The sequence below is a fragment of the Sander vitreus genome, chromosome 2, assembly GCF_031162955.1.
Source record: "Sander vitreus isolate 19-12246 chromosome 2, sanVit1, whole genome shotgun sequence".
NCBI lineage: Eukaryota > Metazoa > Chordata > Actinopteri > Perciformes > Percidae > Sander > Sander vitreus.
In genome coordinates, this window is record NC_135856.1 from 27,931,454 (window position 1) to 27,953,339 (window position 21,886).

At 39.9% G+C, this 21,886-nt stretch overlaps 1 protein-coding gene across 2 annotated transcripts in view; it reads right to left on the reverse strand.

The window, feature by feature from the left end:
- Window positions 1–21,886, reverse strand: part of prkcba (protein kinase C, beta a) — a 39,645-nt gene that overhangs the window by 13,094 nt on the left and 4,665 nt on the right. For both annotated transcript variants that reach the window (XM_078263879.1, XM_078263870.1), the window contains exons 3-8: window positions 7,845–7,927; window positions 6,481–6,592; window positions 2,780–2,908; window positions 2,220–2,376; window positions 1,686–1,820; window positions 1,429–1,525 (exon numbers count right to left, since the gene is read on the reverse strand). In XM_078263879.1, the coding sequence (XP_078120005.1) occupies window positions 1,429–1,525; window positions 1,686–1,820; window positions 2,220–2,376; window positions 2,780–2,908; window positions 6,481–6,592; window positions 7,845–7,927 (713 nt within the window). The remainder of the gene's footprint in view (window positions 1–1,428; window positions 1,526–1,685; window positions 1,821–2,219; window positions 2,377–2,779; window positions 2,909–6,480; window positions 6,593–7,844; window positions 7,928–21,886) is intronic.

Genomic DNA, 21,886 nt, shown 5'->3' on the forward strand with positions numbered 1-21,886 from the left:
CACCGGGTCTCGGACCCCCCAAAAAAAATAAAAACTCTTCGGATCTACACGATTCACGTGGATGACATTTTCCCATTCAAAACGGCGATTTTCGCCGAAAAGCGACTAGTTTGCAGGTATGCTGTATTGTGGATCTGGAAAAAATCTTCCGATGACGTAAAACGACGATTTTTGCGTCATTGGAAGATTTTTTGCCCAGAGGCAATGGACTACAGCCAGTAGTAGGAGCTACTTCCGCATGTTTTCAACCGCCCATAGGGGGTTGGACTGTCGTCTTTCTCCGAAGATTTCTGAAGCTTGCTTCTGAGCAGAAAACTGATTGATTGATTGATTTATTCATCCCGAAGGAAATTTTAGAACAATTATGTGCATTCAAACTACTGCACACGTGTACCACCGGGATACATTGGTACAGATCGGAGAATATGCAAGACACTTTATTACAGACGGAATACTCAACACACTATGCAAGCTTCGCCCGTCTGCTATGGAGACCAGCGGTGTTGCTCGTTGCTCGGTACATGCCTCTGGCCGGTAAAGGGACATCATCAGCGGGGAACATTGAACGAGTGTGCCGGTGGAAAGCTAACGCTAGCCGGCCACCTGTTCCATCAATCCTGCTTGCAAGTGTCCGCTCATTAGACAAAAACTGGACTACATCCAACTTCAACGAAACTCCCAACACGAGTTCAGAGACTGCTGTGTTTTTGTTGTTGTGGAAACATTGCTGAAAAACAGTGTACCGGACTATCCAGCTACCAGGCCGGCTTCTCTGTCGCCGGGTAAGATAAGTCGAGGTGGGCTGTGTTAACACGGACTGGTGCAGAAATGGGCTGCTTGTATCCAACTAACTGCTAACTGCTGGTAGAGTTTGTGACTGTTAAATGCTGACCATTCTACATTCCACGCAAATTTATGGCTGTGTTTATACTCAGTGTGTGTTTACAGCCCACCAAGAGCTAATGCTAGTAGCTATGTGTTAGCTGAACTTTACGGAGCATATAACGCGTGTGCACTAAATGTAGCCTGTTTCATATGTCGTTTTATATAGGGTCGTTTTTATATATTTTAATTGTGTAACCACTTGAGCCACGGTGAAACGTCGTTTTGTGTTTATGGTTGAAATGATGATAAAACACACTTGAGTTGACTGTCTCTCTGTCTGTCTGTCTGTAAACGGTAGGCGTGGCTTGGGAGTAGACTCTAAAGCAGTGAAGCAAGTGCATTCTGGGATTTGGTGTCTTTCCACGAGCAAAAAACACATTTTCTGGCTTTTCTTGGCCTAGAAGCCACCAATTTCTAAAAAAAATAAAATAAAATCACATTTCTACTACATAAGTGACCCAATTTAAAGATATATTCATCTTTCCAACTGTGAAATATCCCTTTAAACCTGTCAATTTTTGTCTCTGTTTTTGTGCGTCTCACCTCAAACTTTTGTCGTAGCTCCTCATTACCGTCTTCTCCATCTGGCTGAACGGGAACATTGAAGTATTCTCCTTCTTCCTGAGACAGCATCTTAAACCTAAACCCCAAAATAAAAACAAAGAGATAATATCCAGGATTATCACTACACTATGACAAATGAGCCCTTAAACATTCACACCCCTGTTCCCTCTGCCTTTGTTATTTATGTCTACAGCTGTATAATTGTTCCAGTTATACACCATATCCTGACATCTTACCATCCATCTACCCCTTGTTTCTGTAGCTCTGAGATCCCAAAGGACAGGGATCCCATGAAGTCATTCCTGCTGGTCAAATCCCAGTCCCAGATCTCCACTGACAGACGGCGGTCCTTGTCGGTTTCTTTTAGGTTGCTAAGAAATGAGAGATAAAAAAGGGGGGGGGGGAACACAGTCAGATGAAGGGTGTTCTAAAAAATTGTTAAAAAATGAAAACCAAGATCACAATTTGATTTCAAAGCCACAGTCCTCACATCTATCTATATGAACTGGTAAACACCTCAGCAGGTGACAGTTGGTTCATGCCAGTGCCTTTCCTAGCAGACACACAGCAACCCAGAATAGCTTGAATAGCAACAAGCAAGAACAGGAAAAGGAATGGGGACAAGGTCACTTTCTCATGAGCTCCAGTTAGCTTTGTGCTTTTGTGACTGAAAATGGGGCCAAGAGAGTAACTTATAACCTAAACAAGTCAAGTTCAAATGATGCCGAATATAAGTTGAAGCCTCAAAACTCATCTGAGATATGACTCACAAAGTGAAGGTCTCGTTCCAGGTGGGGTTTAGGCAACATTTGATGGTCTTGGTCTTCTGCTTGCTCTCACTCTTGGGATCTGGAATCAGCTTGAGCTTGACATAGGGGTCTGACAGGCCGTTGGGGTCCATGGGCACCAGGTTCCTGGCCTCTTTGACTGCAAGGGGTTGACGAGGACATGGTTACAAAAAGTGTCAGATAAAGAAAACATCCCAAGATAATACACACTTTAGTGCAACGTCTTTTTCTGGAATTTTGTCCTTTCCAGAGGTGTTGGTGATGCGAGTCCTGTCCTAAATAACTCTGGCTACATTTGACAACACTTAACAAAGAGTTTAGTTTCTGTTCCATAATCAATACACGGCTGTCTGTGAGAGGATGAGCCGGCACGTGGATGCATGTTCCAGCGGCCATTTGGGTCAATCGTTGGATCATTGATCAACTAATGGACTTTCCAGTTCTGGTCTTAGGCTGATAGTTTGAGAGACACTCAGAGTGTGTGTGTGTGTGTGTGTGTGTGTGTGTGTGTGTGTGTGTGTAAAGAGACAGAGTGCACTCACTGGTGACAGTGAGAGTGTCGTCAGCGATCTGGGCAGAGATTTGGAGGCGTCCTCTCCTCTCGGTGTGATCTGTCCCACACAGGCTCGGGACGTTGGTCACACACCGCTTGTGGATGTTCATCATACAGTCTGAACGCAGACACACAGAAATGCACAGGTTAATTATATTTATATAGCCCCAAATCACAGTACAACCCTCAATCCTTAAAGTGTTCATTATCACGATGCTTTCAGTACTATATAACCAGATTAAAGACTCTTCAGTAATTCAGCGTTACACTTTGATAAAATGGGGGACTCACAAGAGAGAGAGATTGAAAAAAAACAAAAAATGGCCAAAAATGAAGCAGCAAAGGCTGAGAAACCTGAACTTTAAGTCCCAAAAATACTGGATCCTACACTTCCCATAATGCAACTCAATGGCATCGTTTCATTAGACCCTCCCCGCCTGATAAACACAATTTTCATCTTAGATTGCTGTTGATTCATTTGCATTGAGTAAACCTACACAGGAAAACATAAAACACTTTAAATAGTGTATGTCATAATGATGAACACTTAATAAAAAAAAATACCCCAACAGTCCCCAACAGACATCTGGTGGTCAGTCCACCAGATGTCAGACTGCTCTGATGTACAAAGCTCCACAATTTACTCCACTCAGAGGTGGAGAGTGAGAAGGTAATCCTTTGTATGTTTGCCTCTCCATGATGACCTTTTTTTTATAACATCTTTTGATTCATTGTATTTTATATTTCCATCAGACAGAAGAAATCAGAAATATACATACACATACATACATACATATATATATAGCTTATACAGTCCTATCTGGCTCAACTCAGCAACACTCTCCATTAAAACTTTATAGAGGGAAAAAAAACAAGTGTATCCTGTGGCAGAAGAACACATTTCATCATGGTAGCAAATCTAAAATATATGAATCCCTTGCTTGTGTATTGAGAGCCTTGGGACACTGTTTTAGGTCCCTCCAGTATAAAGTCAGCAGACCGAAAGTTGGTAGGGACTTGATTCGAGTTGGTGACAGATGAGAAAACCACTGTGGCTTCCTACAACTCAGAAACTTAAAATAAATATTGACCCTTCAAAGAGGCAACTCCTGTCAGCCATCAAGAGGCATGTCGTCATACCGTTTGTTTTCCAAGTTCAAATTTAACCAAATCATGATCGTAACCAACGAAAAGAGTTTTATTGTGCAGTTCCAATTAAAAAAAAAAAAAAAGTTTGTTTGTTAATATGAATACAATTTACCCTAGTCAGATGTTTATGTGATTAATATACACAGGTGCTGGTCATATAATTAGAATATCATGAAAAAGTTGATTTCAGTAATTCCATTCAAAAAGTGAAACTTGTATAATGTTTACATTCATTCCACACAGACTGATACATTTCAAGTGTTTTTCTTTTAAGTTTGATGATTATAACTGACAACTAATGAAAACCCCAAATTCAGTATCTTAGAAAATTAGAATATTACTTAAGACCAATACAAAAAAAAGGATTTTTAGAAATGTTGGCCAACTGAAAAGTTGGAACATGAGAAGTATGAGCGTGTACAGCACTCAATACTTAGTTGGGGCTCCTTTTGCCTGAATTACTGCAGCAATGCGGCGTGGCATGGAGTCGATCAGTCTGTGGCGCTGCTCAGGTGTTATGAGAGCCCAGGTTGCTCTGATAGTGGCCTTCAGCTCTTCTGCATTGTTGGGTCTGGCGGATCGCATCATCCTCTTCACAATACTCCATAGATTTTCTATAGGGTTAAGGTCAGGAGAGTTTGCTGGCCAATTAAAAACAGGGATACCATGGTCCTTAAACCAGGTACTGTGTGCAGGTGCCAAGTCCTGTTGGAAAATGAAATCTGCATCTCCATAAAGTTGGTCAGCAGCAGGAAGCATGAAGTGCTCTAAAACTTCCTGGTAGACGGCTGCGTTGACCCTGGACCTCAGAAAACACAGTGGACCAACACCAGCAGATGACATGGCACCCCAAACCATCACTGACTGTGGAAACTTTACACTGGACTTCAAGCAACGTGGATTCTGTGCCTCTCCTCTCTTCCTCCAGAATCTGGGACCTTGATTTCCAAAGGAAATGCAAAATGTACTTTCATCAGAGAACATAACTTTGGACCACTCAGCAGCAGTCCAGTCCTTTTTGTCTTTAGCCCAGGCGAGACGCTTCTGACGCTGTGTCTTGTTCAGGAGTGGCTTGACACAAGGAATGTGACAGCTGAAACCCATGTCTTGCTTACGTCTGTGCGTGGTGGTTCTTGAAGCACTGACTCCAGCTGCAGTCCACTCTTTGTGAATCCCCCCCACATTTTTGAATGGGTTTTGTTTCACAATCCTCTCCAGGGTGAGGTTATCCCTATTGCTTGTACACTTTTTTCTACCACATCTTTTCCTTCCCTTCGCCTCTCTATTAATGTGCTTGGACACAGAGCTCTGTGAACAGCCAGCCTCTTTAGCAATGACCTTTTGTGTCTTGCCCTCCTTGTGCAAGGTGTCAATGGTCGTCTTCTGGACAGCTGTCAAGTCAGCAGTCTTCCCCATGATTGTGTAGCCTACAGAACTAACTGAGGGACCATTTAAAGGCCTTTGCAGGTGTTTTGAGTTCATTAGCTGATTAGAGTGTGGCACCAGGTGTCTTTAATATTGAACCTTTTCACAATATTCTAATTTTCTGAGATACTGAATTTGGGGTTTTCATTAGTTGTCAGTTATAATCATCACAACTAAAAGAAATAAACACTTGAAATATATCTGTCTGTGTGGAATGAATGTATACATTATACAAGTTTCACTTTTTGAATGGAATTACTGAAATAAATCAACTTTTTCATGATATTCTAATTATATGACCAACACCTGTATAACCTAATAACCCCTTTGAGAACTGTATTATATAAGCTACCACAGTATTTTCAGCACCAAACACTTTAACACCAACCTATTTCCTTTTCCTTTTTGCATACATCTGGTGACTACATGTAAATGTATAAAAACTGCTTCAAAGGCCAAGTCAAAGTCCATGAGACACTGTGTACTACTGCACACTGGTACAACGAACTGTCTACCCACTAAATAATGTTGGTGATTGCTGGAGATTGCATTACAGTGATGTAGAACACTTCCTGTTAATGTCTTTGTTGCCAACAACAGGGAAAAGGTCAGCAATATGTATGACAACAGCATTTACTTACGGTTATGAGAAGCTGATAATATCTATTTAACTGTCTGTCTGTCATTATGCCTCATGAGCAGGTTAATTATTTCAAATGATGTATGCAAATGTAACTCAGAATGTGTTTTTCATTGAAAAGTTTTAGCTGAACTACAGTCCACATATCACAAGCAAGGAAAACAGTATTAATTGGAATGCCTTAAATTACATTGTAAGCAGTCATTTCTCTGATGTCCGCCCTATGGCCTAGACACACATTCAAGTTTTAAATCTATTGTCAATAAGTGTGTCAATATGTGAAAGAGTTCAAGGTATTTGTCTAAGAAGTAAATAGTTTGAAATCTATACATTTGTGCAGCAGGCAGCATACGGTCAAGAAAGCAGGTAAAATGACAATTTCCGTTTATGGCCCTCTAAAGCACAAGCTTTCATGGGTGTCACATGCTCAATCTGTGTGATCACACACACACATTCACAGATATTTGTGTACGTACGGTCACATTTCATGCCCTGGTGTATCAGCCCGTAGAGAAGGGAGCCACAGTGGTCACAGAACGTCGGGCTGGAGTAAGTGTGGACCTTAAACTTGTGTTTACTACGGGGATCCTGCAGAGGCACAAACACAGAGAGGAGAGAGAAGTCACTTAAATTCATTATTTAAAGTAATTCCGGTCATTTCATTTCGTTGTGCTTAGACCCCACTAAACGATTAAAAACTGCAGTTTCAGTTGTTCCCAGTCGTCTTGTTAGGCGGTTTTCAAGTTACCAAAACAAACATGTCCTCAGTTACCACTAGTGGTATCTAACCATACTAAACAATAATGCAACTGTATAACGTCCACTCTTCTGGAAAGGCTTTTTACAACATTGTGGAACCTGGCTGCAGGGATTTGCTTCCATTCAACTAGAAGTGCATTAGTGAGGTCGGCTAATGATGATGGGTGATGAGGCTCAAATTCATCCCAAAATGTGCTGGATGGGGTAGAGGTCAGGGAGGTTTTACCACACCAAAGTGGGAAAGAATGTCTTTATGGACCTGGATTTTGCACATGGGTATTGTCACGTTGAAACAGGAAAGCATTTTCTATTGCCATAAAATTGGAAATTCTTCATTGTCTAAAAAAAAAAAAATTGTATTTTGCATCATTATGATTTTGAAACTTTTTACCTACTTGTCCCTCTCCGAAACACCTGTCTCATGTTATAGATGTGCAACGTATTTTTCTGTTCTGTATCATTATGATTTACCTAAGGGGACCAGAAGTACACTCATACTATACCTTTGACCATTTAGTGTGTGATGAACCGATCCTTTAAAATGTTGTTTCCATTATGACAGAGAGCAAAAGTAAAATGATTGAGAGAGAGAGAACGCAGTACTGATTGTGTGAGTTTGGAGGATGCTTAGAAATAGGGAATGATGAAATAGCTTTGGTGATGTAAGAGACTGGAAGGAGTAAGAGATTAATAAACATCAGTTATACGACTTCAAAATCTATGCTGCTGACTCACAAAAAATGTGCGTGTGTGTAAATGAATGAGAGATGTTGTCTCATTAACTTGAGGCAGCCAGGCAGCACGTTCTCTCTCTACTGACATTTGTCAATGTGATATGGGGCTGACCGCTCAGCAGGAGCACGACTGTGTATGTGTTCATCTAGCAGCAAATACAGGAACTACACACGCACGCACGCACGCACGCACACACACACACACACACACACAAAGCTGACCATGCTAATGTTATTAATAAACATCACTCAACAGCAAAAAATAATCACTTACTGTGTGTTTAATAAATATCTAACTTGACCACCAGCGATCTGCTTCACTGTGGACTCCCATTTTCTGTACTTACATCGGAGGCAGGTCCCTTGTCGGCCCCCGGACAGGAAAAGGTGACAAATTCATGACAGCGCTTATGGACCACAAAACAGCACACTGGTGGAGGGAAAGAGGGGGGAAAAAAGCAAATGTCAAACTCAGGCTTACTTGCAACGCCAAATGAGGCGACACAATAGCAACAAAGAGATGAATCAATATGTCAATTATGTGGCATTAGTCATTGCACGACAGGCTACACATATTTCAGCAGTTCCCATTCGTTCCTTCCTTGCTGCAGACATCTCTGTTTAGTTTTATGGCTTCAGTTTAAGACGGTTTTAAATTTAACCACAGCATGGTGGGACATCTCCTGATCACACCTCATAACATTAAAGCTGCTACAGGAAACGTCTCGCGGAGGCAGCAGGCTCCACACACCTGGTGACTGTTTGTTCCTGCTCGCTGCTTGAAGTTGTGCTAAAATCATTCAGTGTTGTGACGGACCGAAATAAATACCCTGCATTCTATCAGCATAATATAGCACGTGGTTGCTGACTCTGAACCCCTTTGTAAGGAAATCATTTTTATAAGGAAACTAAATAGACAAAAAGATCTCTGGATGGGTGCTCTTTTGCTGGCGGTTAAAGGGTAGCTACCGTTTTTTCAACCTGGACCCAATTTCCTATATTTTTGTGTCTAAGTGACTGATGGGAACAATCTTTGACATTGGTCCATTATTAAGCGAGATCTCTGCAGTCGGCAGCAGCCAAACAAGCTACAATGGAAGTTAATAGGGCAATTGTGCAGCTTGTATTTATGTTCACAAAAGTGCTCGTTTTGCCTCTAAAAGGCTCAGATTACTATTCTAAGTGTCTGACAACATTATGGAAAGGATTTCTAAGGAGGTCAACCTTTCTGTTTAAACATAAAAACATCCGTGAAATTGTGGTCGCTAAACCCACCAGACTGTAGATGTAAATAAACAAAGTCATTTTAGCATCGTAAAATACACTCGATTCAAAGTCGACAGCAACTAAATAAAACTATAAAAAGCCATTTTGGGTCGTCTTTCCACTTTTCCAACCATCACAACTCTAGTTTTGGTTGAAATAAGCACATAGTTTACCAATTTACATGTGAAAATATGTTGGCTCTATACACGCTAAAAGTATTGTTTTTTTTAAATGGAGTCTGCTGGGTTTAGCGCTAGCGACTTAAGAACCATTTCTGGTTAAACAGAAAGGTCTTAAAGCGGTTTTAAAAATGTCTATCTCTGTAGGGATTCTTTCCATAATGTTGTCAGACACTTAGAATAGTAATCTGAGCCTTTTAGCGGAAAAAACAGCACTTTTAGTGGACCAAACTGACGCTGAACATTTGCCACATAGGGTAACATTGCAGCCCGGTCTGTAAGCTGCCGGGTTACAGCGGTCACGCTCAATACTGCACCAATTTCAAAGACTGTTGTTCCTATCAGTCACTTACACACACAAACATAGGACAATACCAGGTTGAAAAAAACGGTAGTTACCCTTTAGGACAGAAGTTTTGGGGAAGTCTACGTTTTCCCCAAGAAGTTAATTTGGCTGAGTCGGGGACCGTCTATTGCGCTACAATCAAGTAGAAACTCTGCTCAAAAGCAGGGAAGTACATTAGATAAGATGGATGGGAGCTGAAGCAGTGGTGGAATGTAACTACCGTACGTGAGTACATTTACTTAAGTACAATGTTGAGGTACTTGCACTTAACTTGGGTATTTCCATGTTATGCTACTTCATAGTACTTCATTCATTTCATCACTTAACTAGTTACTTTGCAGATGCGGATAATTAAAACAAAATATAAATCAACTAATGAATGATGATGCATTGTTATAGATTAGGCTACCCAGCAGTATATAAAGTAATTAGAATTAAAATAAACAGATATTAGGGTGTATTCAGTTCTGCTGCTTTGAATTTACTTTTACTTAATTTACTTGATATTGCGATGAAAATACAATATATTATGCAGCCCTATTTGACTTGTAACAGAGTATCTTCACACTGTGGTATTACTATTTTACTTAAGGATTATTATACCTGCTGCTGTAACACAGTCATTTCCCAGTTTGGGATTAATAACATCCATCCATCCATCCATCCATCCATTAGATCCAAATACTTTTTCCACCACTGAACTGAAGTACATATAATACATGTTTCTAAAATGGTCTCGGGCTGCATTCTTAAAGTTGATGATTTAAATCGTTGGTCAGGGAGTTTAATCATTTCTTAGCTGAAGCATCAGACTTCTCGCTTGCATCATCGTCCACAGTTAACTGTGTGATAAGAGCTCAGGCAGACTAATGAAGCAATAAAAACCCAAATCTTGTCTTAATAATAGGGGTGTAAAGATACGAGTCACAATTTTAAGTTCTCAATACGATTTTCTCACGATTTTTTTAAACAGAATGAGCTGCAGACAAATGACTGGAAGTATTCCTGTATTTATAACAACTGTACAAAACAACATACTTATCAAAAGTTCAACTGAAAACGAAATAATAATGAATTGAATAATTGAATCTATAAAACAAATCCCACACCCCGACAGGCCTGAGAAGCTGAAACGCAAACTTTGGTATCAAGTAAAGTAAACATTCCAGATGTTTTACATGGGAGCACACACAAAAAATTTTCGTGTGAATTTCTGTGAATCATTATTTTACACGTGATACATATGAACATTTCAGACAAGACGTAGATGTTTACAAGACATGTCTTATAAATGCTGCAGACAGAGATCCAAACTGCTACTGTTGACAGGAGTTGAGTAGGAGAGAGGGACAAGCTGGTCTGATCAATCGCTGTAAACTTTACCATGGCTGGAACTAACAAACCACATTTTCCCAAAGCCCAAGCTGACACACTCAAATCGCTTGTTTTATCCAACCAACAGTGCAAAACCCAACGAGATTCAGTTTGCTGAACGACAGCAAATATTTTCACATTTGAGAAGCTAAAGTCAGTGAATGTTTGGCTCGCTTTTGCTAAAAATGACTCAAATAATTAACCGATTATGAAAAGCATTGTCATTTTCTGTGGCTCAGCTAATCGATTAATCAACAAATAATTTACAGTTGAATGTAGCGTTAAAAAGTTTGGAGACATCAGTAATAACATTACACTAGAATGACAGCCTTGCGGTTGTATGCCTCCGCCAACCAGTGCAACTGTTACAGTTTACATCCATGTCCGTGCAGACATAATATACAGTGCGTAGTGAAGACTTTGAAGGAATAAAATAAAAAAGGTATATGTAGGTGTACTGTCTGGCAAAACGTGGATGCTTTACACACATCTTTAAACCGGCAGCACAGAAGATCTACCGTAAACAATCACCAGTTTCAAGACTGGTGTCAACAACTCAGTACCGGACCAAATGTCTCCCCTTCTATTCCCGCGTATAGCGCTTAATAATAGACAGAAAAGCGTTTTTTGCTGAACATTATGATGTCACAGTGAAGTTGACCTTTGACATTTTGGAAATTAAATGTCATCACTTCATCATTTTATCCTATTAGACATTTGTGTGACATTTTGTTATAATTAGCCAATTCATTCTTGAGTTATGGCCAAAAACGCGTTTTGTGAGGTCACAAGGACCGACAACCCAAACACAATGCCTCACAGCAGAACATTTTACTAATAAGAAATAAAACTACATAAGTCGTCAAATCCACTTCTTGTTTAGATGTGAAAACAGCCACAGCAGAAACTGTTCCAAACTATATGTAAGCTGTTAAGTTATTAATTAGATTAATCACAAAATGAATCAGTAACTATTCTGATTATGCCTTAAGTCATTTATCAAAAACACCACACATTGTATTGTTCTAGCAACCTAATGGATATGTTTTGTAGCGTTGGTTGAACAAAAGAAGCAATTTGAATTATTTGAAGATATTTCAATACATATGTGATATTGTAGAGATAAATCAATAATGAGAATTCCTGTAAGCTGCAGCCTACAGGAATTAAAAAGTGACAGTACTAATGAGTATTAAACATTCAGAGGTGGAGAAGGTATGTTTGATATCTTTGAGCAGAGCTGCTACTGATCCGTTAGACATCCAGCTGAGCAAAGATCAGATGAACCTAAACCTGCTAAACCTTTAAACTGCACACTCTGGGTCAGATGGAAATACAGTGCACTCCATCCCTTTAAAAATTTTAAAACTTTCTACATAGGAAGACATGAACATGACCAACACCAAAACTCCATTTAGATAAATAGGGCAAATCAGTCTTCTGTACTGTAGCCAGACTTTGTGGTTCAGCCTCATATCACTGGTGTAGCAATGCTCATTTAAACCACTTTACAATGAACTGACGTATCAGGAAAAGAATTAAGACATCAATACGGTTCACATTTCAATACTACTATGACAAGATTATCCCACATGTTGCAACAACAGCCAACACACACACGCACACACACGCACACACACACACACACACACACACGGTGGCATTAAGCTCTAGTTTAATCTTAATTATTCACATTGTCGTTACATTTTCATGAGACACCGTGGCAACTGGCAGCACTTTCCACGTCTTTCTAGCAGTTAAGCAACAGAGTGCTTATGTTTATTCATGCGTGCGTTTGTGCAGACGAGAGGGTGGGTCACATGCGTGGACACCTGGACTTACTGTAAATTTAGAGTAGTGGAGTTTCAACTCTAAGGCCTCAACATATCAACAGATGAACACAGATAAAACAGAGGCTGATGATAAACTGGGTACAACATGGAACTTTGTCCATCTGTAGTGCTGCACAATGCAAATAGAACGGATAAAGACAAGAGGAAAAGAAAGAAAGAGTGAAGAAGAAAATAAAGTCAAACAGAGAAATACACGTGCATGTGTGTGCGTGTGTGGGCAGGAAGGGATGGGGCACAGCTGGGTTTGAGGCGATGTGAGGGGGTGGAGGATTCATTTGTGTGTTTGCAGTGTGTCAGAAAGACAGAAAGAGAGAACTGGAGCAACAGAAAACACAGTGAAGGACAGTGCAGTCACACTTCATAGCTTTTTGTTCATAAATCTGCTCTGTCACTTACACACACACACACACACACACACACACACACACACACACACCTGTGCACGTACACACACACTACTGAAAGACAGGCCTAGTGACCTGCCGAGGAGGTCTTGCTCTGTTGCCTAGCAACCACGCTGAGCCCTACAGTCGAGTCCACACACACACAACCCCGTTTTATCCGACTGACAGCGATAACAGCAAATCAGAGCCGATCCAAAAAAGACTCCTGCGATGGACTGCCAGGATGACAGCGGGCCGACAGTTTCACACCAACAGGAGCATCAGGAAGTTCCTCCATCTTGGATGATTACCAGTCCACAAACCACAGACGGAGACACTTGTAATAATCATCATTCAGGCCTGAGCTTGCCTGAATAAACTGAACCGCAGAGATAAGATCCTGCTAACAAACAGCTCTCTGAAGACTATAATGCTAACGTTCACATCATATCGTTTAGACCAGGGGGTTTCAAGCCAAGGACCCCTTAACTGAAAGAAAGATGGAGCAGGGACCCCTTACTACATATATTGTATAAACTGAAGTTGCATATTAAACTGGGCCTACAATAACCTGTGGGGCCACCTAAAACCGTTATACATAGATTTTTGCATAGAATACTAAGATATTATAATCGCTAATCATTTTATAAATCATGTTTTAATGTTAAACATACATGTGGCACTGTATCTGTGGATGGCCTTAGTGACTTCCTTACCTATAGGCCAGTAAGCCTATCATCAGTGGGGATTCATATTTGATAATAATATGTTGAATTCATTTTAGGACTTTTTAATTTTTGAAAAAAAACATAACAATAATTTGGACTCTGAGGACCCTCCAGGGGTCACGGAACCCCTGTTGAAGATCCCTGGTTTAGACCATGATTACGAGCAACTGAGCCGGACAAAACGTTCACGTCAGCCTTTTAGTCGTGAATTAGTCGGGAATTTCTAACAGTGACGATATCGCCCACTTGGTGAAAAGAACTACATTAGTGTCAACACACAAAATCGCTGTCAGTTACATGTAAAAGAAAATTCAATATTAATAAACATAAATGGGGCGGCCTCTAGCTCACCCAGTAAGCGTGTTCGCCCCATGTTGGCTAAGTCCTGCAGCAGCGCAGGGTTCGAATCCGACCTGCTGCCCTTTGCTGCGTGTCATCTCTCTCCCCCTTTCTATCTCCCTTCTCTATCCCCTATCAATAAAGGGAAAAGCCCCAAAAAAATAATCTAAAAAAAAAAAACATAAATAAGACCAAGTTAGTTGATTTAAAAAGAGCTTGTTTGTATCTGGTTCTACTTCTTAAATAACTGCCACAAAAACGTAGCAGTAAAAAAAGAAACCAATCTAAGGTTATTTAAACCTAGCCTGGCTCCGCCCTCCTACGTACTTCCGCTCAATTTTCATTTCAGTACTTGCGGTATATTCTTGGGTTTTCTCCGGTCAAATATTTGGCTGAGAACGATGACATTGAGGACGTGCACTAGAAAGATGCGAGTGAAGCCATTCGGTCCGTTGTGGCAACGCTGCCGAATATCCAGAAGTTAAAGCCCGAGCAAGAACAAGCTTTGCTGGGTTTTGTTGGTGGCCATGATGTTGTGGCCCTCCTCCCCACGGGGTTCAGGAAAAGTTTGATTTTACAGCTCTTTCTGTTTGCTTACCAAAGCTAAAACAATGGAGTTTGGACTGCTTGAATGACATCCGTGTTAGCTGTTCTGCAAAAGGGTGGGGAAAATGTGTCAATCCAATGAGAAAGGGTTAACACATTTGCAAGAGGTGTCTTCTGCTCTGTTGAGACAGTGATGATGAAAACCGAGTGGATCCCAGTTTCTTTAAGCAGGTCAAAGCAATCAAGACAAACTGTAACCAGATTTGTTTGGCCACTTGGGGGCAGCGGAAACGAGCTTTTCTGTGTGCGTTGTGAAGACTTGATTTTCACAATCGAGACTTTTTACACAAATGTGCGAAAACAAAAATTCTAATTGATTTTTTTTCGATACATCGCCCAGCCATACTTGAGTATGGGTACCAAAACGTGGTATTAAACGAGCACTGGGGCTAAATTATTAAAGACCGTAGTATTGATAAGCTCTAGCGTTACTGGTTCTGTTATCGTTACTTTTTAACATTTTGGTGCAATTGATTATCACGCTGCAGCATCTCCTTTGCTCTCTGTGGCGGAGCTGAGCTCCTCCAACTACGCTCGGTACCGTAAGTGCAGTAAAACCTTTGACCTCTCTCTCTCTACCAGCGGTACCTGCAGACAGTGAATCACCTCGGCAGAGGGAGGACAGAGGACAGGAGGACTAATACTGACTGATGTCTGTGCTCCCCATTCTTTCTAAACTCCGTACTGGGATGTCAGTTTATTGATATTTTAGATTTGTTTCCAGTGAGATATTATTGAGCTTTTAAAGTGACTTTGCTGTTGTAAACTTTACTGTTACTGCTTTAGAAACATTTTGTTATATTTAAAATATGAATAAATTCCAATCCTGTTCTGAATGTATTCTTTTTTTAAATATATATATATTTTTAAAGCAATTATTTAGTTATGAAAACTAACCGATAAGGAGTATCGATAAGAATAGCAGTATCGATGACATCTACAATACCCATCCCTAGCCGTACTTTGAGACCGAACAGAAAACACCTGGGCCCTGTTCATATACTAATCTAAACTAATCCCCACTAACATGATTCTGTCAACGAGACATTTCAAATTAAATATTTTTTATTACTAACAGGAAGACAAAAAAAGGTCTTTGGAGATCCATCATCTCATCTCAGTTATAATGGATATCATATCCATCATAACTGTAGCTTGCAAGCAATGAACAGACAGTGTATTCACTGTTGTTTTTTTCCCCTGGTGGTGATCAAGGAAACAGGAACATACCAGTTAGACACACCTAAAGACTACCTGAAACCTACAGAGACTTTACAAACCACACAAGATTGGTTCCACCAACTGTATACAGTGAAGAGTATTAACGGCTATATAACATGCACAGTGCTTGTGACATGACCAGGGTCAGTTGAGCTCATATTGACAGTTATCGGCACGTAAATCACTACACTGTGTGTGTGTGTGTGTGTGTGTGTGTGTGTGTGTGTGTGTGTGTGTGTGTGTGTGTCAGGAATGAGATTATTGATAATTGGTCACTTGTTTAGGATCAAGCTTTCTGTGTTTTACTCTCTTTGTAAATTAAATGTTTGGTTTTTGGACTGTTGGTAAGACAAATTAAACAAATTGAGGAGAACATAAATAAATCTATATAAAGAAATGTAAGTTGAACAGTAAAAACAATAATCTGTCTATCCCTAATACAGATTTTCTTTTTTAAAGTCATATCCTTAAAATTATCCTGAACCCCAAAAACTGGGTGATGCTGAACGTCAATCTGTTGTCGTTTGCTGTGATTTGTTCATTTCATCGTCATCTCACAACATTCTGTGTAGTTCTGTAGACATTTTAACATCCAGTCAGCCCATCCTGACATTTTCAGAGCACTGGCGCTGAAAAGATCTGTCGCCTTTGCATCGTGAAGGAGTATACTGACGAGCAGGCGCTGGGCTGTGGACAGGCATACTCTAAAATACGCACTTGATTTCTCGGCCACAGTGTCACAAACGTATCTTGTAATCAATATATTTAGACTGGCTGGCCTATCATCCAATCAATATGCTTTGGGGCGTTCGGACAGCCGGGCAGGCAGTGAAACAGCGAGACTATCAATTACAATTTACCAAATGATAAAGTGTACTAATTTCTGCATTTCTACTGCTTTCAGTATTCTGCTAAAATACAACACATTGCTTGTTGAATTTAAAACAAACGTAAGGAAATCATTTCCAACATTCTTTTATTGAACATTGAATTGAACGTAAAAGGCACCACTAAAAAAGAAAATGACAGTTAACATTTTAAAGTGCAGTTTTCTACTGATAGTCTCTTTCAACTAACACAAAAATATCTGTGTGTCTTTCTCGATATGTCGCAGCCTTTCACAATGTGTATATTGCGCCGGTTGAAATCGTGATGGTGTTAAAAAAAAAACTATATATTGTGCTTCAATAGGGAAATAAGTCTGGTTGTACTGTTCAGTAATTTGGGAAACAGCCTTAAAAACCAACATGAAAAAGAATTGTGATAAGATCGTCAATCGTGATCCTGCCTGTAAAAAAATAGTGAAATGATATTATATAGTTCCCACTCCCATTACAGAGCCATAATTAAGGTTATTGTTAACATGTGCAGTTTTCAAACTATAAGAAATGAAAATGTCTGCTGTGAAAAAAGCCTTTATAGAAGCGTAATAAAACCAACCACTTCTAAAAGCTGGTTTCTTGAGAAATGCTTTTTGTCCACATCTTTTTTCAATGTGGAGGAAAAAAAGTGGTTTGTACTTTCCAAAATCAGAAACCTTCTTGTGAAACTTTACCTCAACTCATCTGATATGAAAACCCAGAAGACAGACATCTGGATCTCTATTAAGCAGGAAATGACATGAGAGTAACTTCCCCTTTTTCCTGTCAGTGCACAAAGGTGTGCACACACATACAAATGAACACCAATAAAAAGAAAGCAGAAGGCATGAAAGGAAGGAGGATGAATCTTAACCCGCAAAGCAGGTATTCAAAAGCACACCCAAACACAGATATAACCACAATCTGCCGCACGAGTCAGAACAAGTCTCTACCACATGCCTGACATTCCTCCTGACCAAGAAGTGTGTGTTGATGATTTGTATATGAGTCTGTGCTCCTCCCATGCATACTGAACTATATCTACACCCTTCCAGGTTCTCTAACTCTCTTTAAGACACCACTGTTCACACAAATCTTCAAACTTTTTTTTCTCATGTTAGGTACAATAGAGGGAAAGAAAAAACACTGGTATGTACACGTTTCAAATGAATATAATAGTTTTCCACTGTTTCTGGTGGTTCAAAGGCTGGTCTGATGACAGGTTGAAATGTGAACCCTTTTGTGATTAAATAGCATTTAAATTACCATATTTCAACGTGAAGTAGGTCTGTACAAGTTGAAATATAGTCATCAAATGCTGTTTAAACAACGGCACAAAATCTGCCCGGTTTAATTGTGTTATGATCTGCAAGTCACCAAATCAAAGCCTCATGCCACAACATGTTCAAACAAACATTACCACTGAGAGTTTCAAGAGTGAACTTCCAATCTCAACTTTAAAGCAAACATGAGTCATTGAGGGGACACAGAGTACGTTTACATGCACACCAACATTCCACTTTTATTCCGAATATGACAATATTCCGAATTTGATGCAGGTCATGTAAACAGCATATTCCGAATAAGGGCTTTTTTCTAACATAGCATTTTCCGTTTAAGACGTGTGGGATATTCTGGTATTATTCGGGTTTTAGAGGCATTGTTTGGACAAGTATACAGCGCATTCAGAATATGCGTCTCAATCAGGGTTTTTACCGCAGGCTTATGGTTAGCTCTGAGCGTTGCTATGGTTGCTGTACACAAATCAACCAGCCAACAGTTCACAAGGCTGCAGACCCGATAAGAAGGAGAAACACAGCTTTTAAACCTTATCAAAGACTTGGATATCAACAGGTTTGTGGATATAAGCACACATCGCTACGGCGACCTTTTCAAAAAGCTGGTTGAAGAAATGAAAGAGGGAGGCTGTGTTCGCACGGTCCAACAAGTCTGCCGCCGCTGGTAAACTTATTTTGAAATCGTATTTTGCACGTCTCCATGTAAACGGGAATATTAGTGGAATATTCACTTCCATTAGCCACGTAAACAGCTTAGTCAGAATATCGTCTTTTTCGGAATAAGGGCAAAAAAACGGAATATTATGTGCATGTAAACGTAGTCATTGTTTTACCAACCAAATCCTTAAGTTCTTGTTTACTAATCTCTCTACCTGACTCTCAAATTAAAGGTTCTGTACTCGATATTTAAAACTTTCATATAGCAGCAAACAACCGTTTGCTACTGTATGTAAAGATATAGTGGAGTAATGGCTTCCTGGGCAGAGAATGAAGTCACACTCTCTCTGTGTGTTGTAATCAGAGTTTCTCTGTAGACAAAATAGGATTCACAAGCTGTCTCTCATTGTTTCCTACTTATCATGACAGTGGAATCACATTTGGTGAGGGTCTGAAATTTGGACCCACCACTGACAAAAATCGTCAGGCCATCCAACAGAAAACCATGTTTAGTAAGATTAGCGTATGATTGGACAGCGCTACACATTTGAAAGTCGCTCGCAACTGCTTTATAAAAGCAACAATATCTATTTGTTTGGTTAGTCAAAGTTCACCAAATTCTTACCAATACCCATCAATAAAAAGACGTGCACACACTCATTACTGTATCAACTTTACCAGCTACATCACATATCAGTTTCATCTGAAGGAATAGCTCAGTGTATAGCGTGTGTGGTCGAGCGACAGAGTGGCGATGGTTGCCCTCAAAGCAGACAGGAAATTAACAAAGTTATCTAGTGGTAGTAAATATGTTTGTTTTTTGTTGGCCAAGGTCTGTATGAACTGAAATGTATTGATGGTATATTCTTGCACATAGGCAGGCATATTCATGTATGCGCGTGCATGTGTTCAGTACCCTCCAACCCTCCAAAAAATAGGGTTCCCCTGAAAAGTCAGTGTAATTCAAAACACTGTGAACTACCATGCATACAATGCTTTTTTTGTAAATATACAGTATCTAACATTGAACAACAACAACATTCTCTACAGTAAATGATGTCTAAATGATCTAAAAGCTATTCCTTCATTTAGCGCTTAGATTTCAAAAGTGGCAGATAAAATGTCTGAGTGGCAGACAAGTACTTACTACCTCAGTAGCAGGCACTGAAAAAAGCTATTTTCCGACCCTGGATTTGGTGATTTGAAGGTTAAAGCTTAAAAGGTCTTTTTATATAGGCCTCAGTGGTCCCCTAATACTGTATCTGAAGTTTCTTTCCCGAAATTCAGCTTTGGTGCAGAATTACAGCCAGTAGAGCCAGTCCCACAATGAGCTTTGCTTAGGACGCGCCATTTCTGTGTCTGTAGCATTTCCTCAATAGCATTTAAAGCTACAGAGGTGGGGCAAGGTGGAGGGTGCGGGTGTGGCCTTGACCAACTGCCATGCTTCGCTCATTTGCAAGCCATGATGTCTCTCTCTGGGCGGGCAAAGTAGAGAAAGGGGAGGTAACCTTTCCCCTTATGGGGGACCATAGGCAGGCTGGGGGAACTCATATTAATGTTTAAAAAACTCATAAAGTGACATTTTCATGCCATGGGACCTTTAAATGCTGCTTCAACAGCATATAAGGGTTAATATTTCAATGTAAAGAAGGACTGCAACTAATGATTATTTTCATTATCAATTAATCTGTTAATCTGTCAATAAGACATTTAGACTATAAAATGTCAATAAATGCCCATCAGTTTGGTTGGCATCTTGTTTTGTCCAAAACCCAAAGATAATCAGTTTACAATGGTATAAAGCTGACTCAAACGATTAATCTGTTATAATAGTTGACGATTAATTTTTGCCCTATCAACTAATCTATTAATCGACACGCATCAATTTTTTTTTAAGTTGTTTAATTTGCTGTTAAAACAACAGTTAAATTAGTTAATTTGTTTCTGTGTCATGCCAAACATTTGGGATTATAAGAAACTGCTGTATGTCGGACACAAAAACAGACATCAATCCTCAAAACATTATATTCACATGACCATAACTTCAGGTATTATAATATTGTATATTTATGTACACAATTTCCAATCAACTGTGCACCGAATAGCAGAAGAAAGAAAAACAGCTGCTTTTATTCTGGTAAAAAGGTTTTTTTCCATTATTGCCCAGGATTTCTCCAACTACAATGTTTCAGTTTTGTAAGTGAACAGCTAACTCAGTCTTTGTGCAGCATCCATGTTCAAAAATCTATTTCTGTTTTTATCTAACTGAACAATATACTAATACTACTAAAAGGGATCAAAGCAAACATAATGGTCCTCATTCAGTGAGACTGCACATTGGACACGTGTGTTTTTTTTCTCTTCTTTTCAGGTCAACATACAGTTACAGCATGAAGTGGTGCTCAGAGCTCAACAGTGTGAGTCCACATGTAAAAATCCCATTGATTTTCTCCATAAGTATTTTGATTATCGGCCATAACGTCTAAACCATCCGAGGTAGACTGACAATGACCTACGTGGTTGTGAAACGAAAATTTCCGCTCCTGTACAAGCTAGAAGTCTGTATGAAATCAACCTTGTTTTACGAAAAACATGTTTTATCCGCGATCTTATGGAGAAAAACTATACTCCCCACAATCCTAAGTAACAGCAACGTCTGTGATTGGTCCAACTCGCTGTTACCACAAAAACGTTTACCGTACCCGCGAAACCGTGAACGGCTAGGGCGAGCTTCTGCATTTGTCTTGTACCTTTGCCCTTTTTGCCGTTTTCAAAATGTTTTTTACGCCGAATCAAATGTTTTATGCTCACTATTCATCTCGTAGCTGGTTGGCTTGGTAAAACCCTTTATATACTGTAAGTAATTTTTGAAACGTCAATGAAACAATTGAATGGGGAAAAACACTTCCGGAACCAGAGCCGTTAAAAAAGTGGGCGGTCACTGTTGAGCTCTATACCAGATCTCAGTTATATGTAACCTTAATATCTAAGTTTTAACCTACATGTCTTTTGTAAATCACCAAATCAACACTTACTGAGAACTTAAGATGAACACGTTTGTTTTTAACATCTTATAATTTTACTCTTGTGTTAGGTTTCCCAGGTTAAAACTCACAAGCTGTGGCCGGGTTGGTTCGGTGGGTGGAGCAGGCGCACATATACTGAGAGGTTTATGCCTTGACGCAGAGGTCAGGGGTTCGAGTCCGACCTGTGACAATTTCCTGCATGTCTTCCCCCCTCTCCCTCCCCTTTCTCACCTAGCTGTCCAGTCAAAAAATT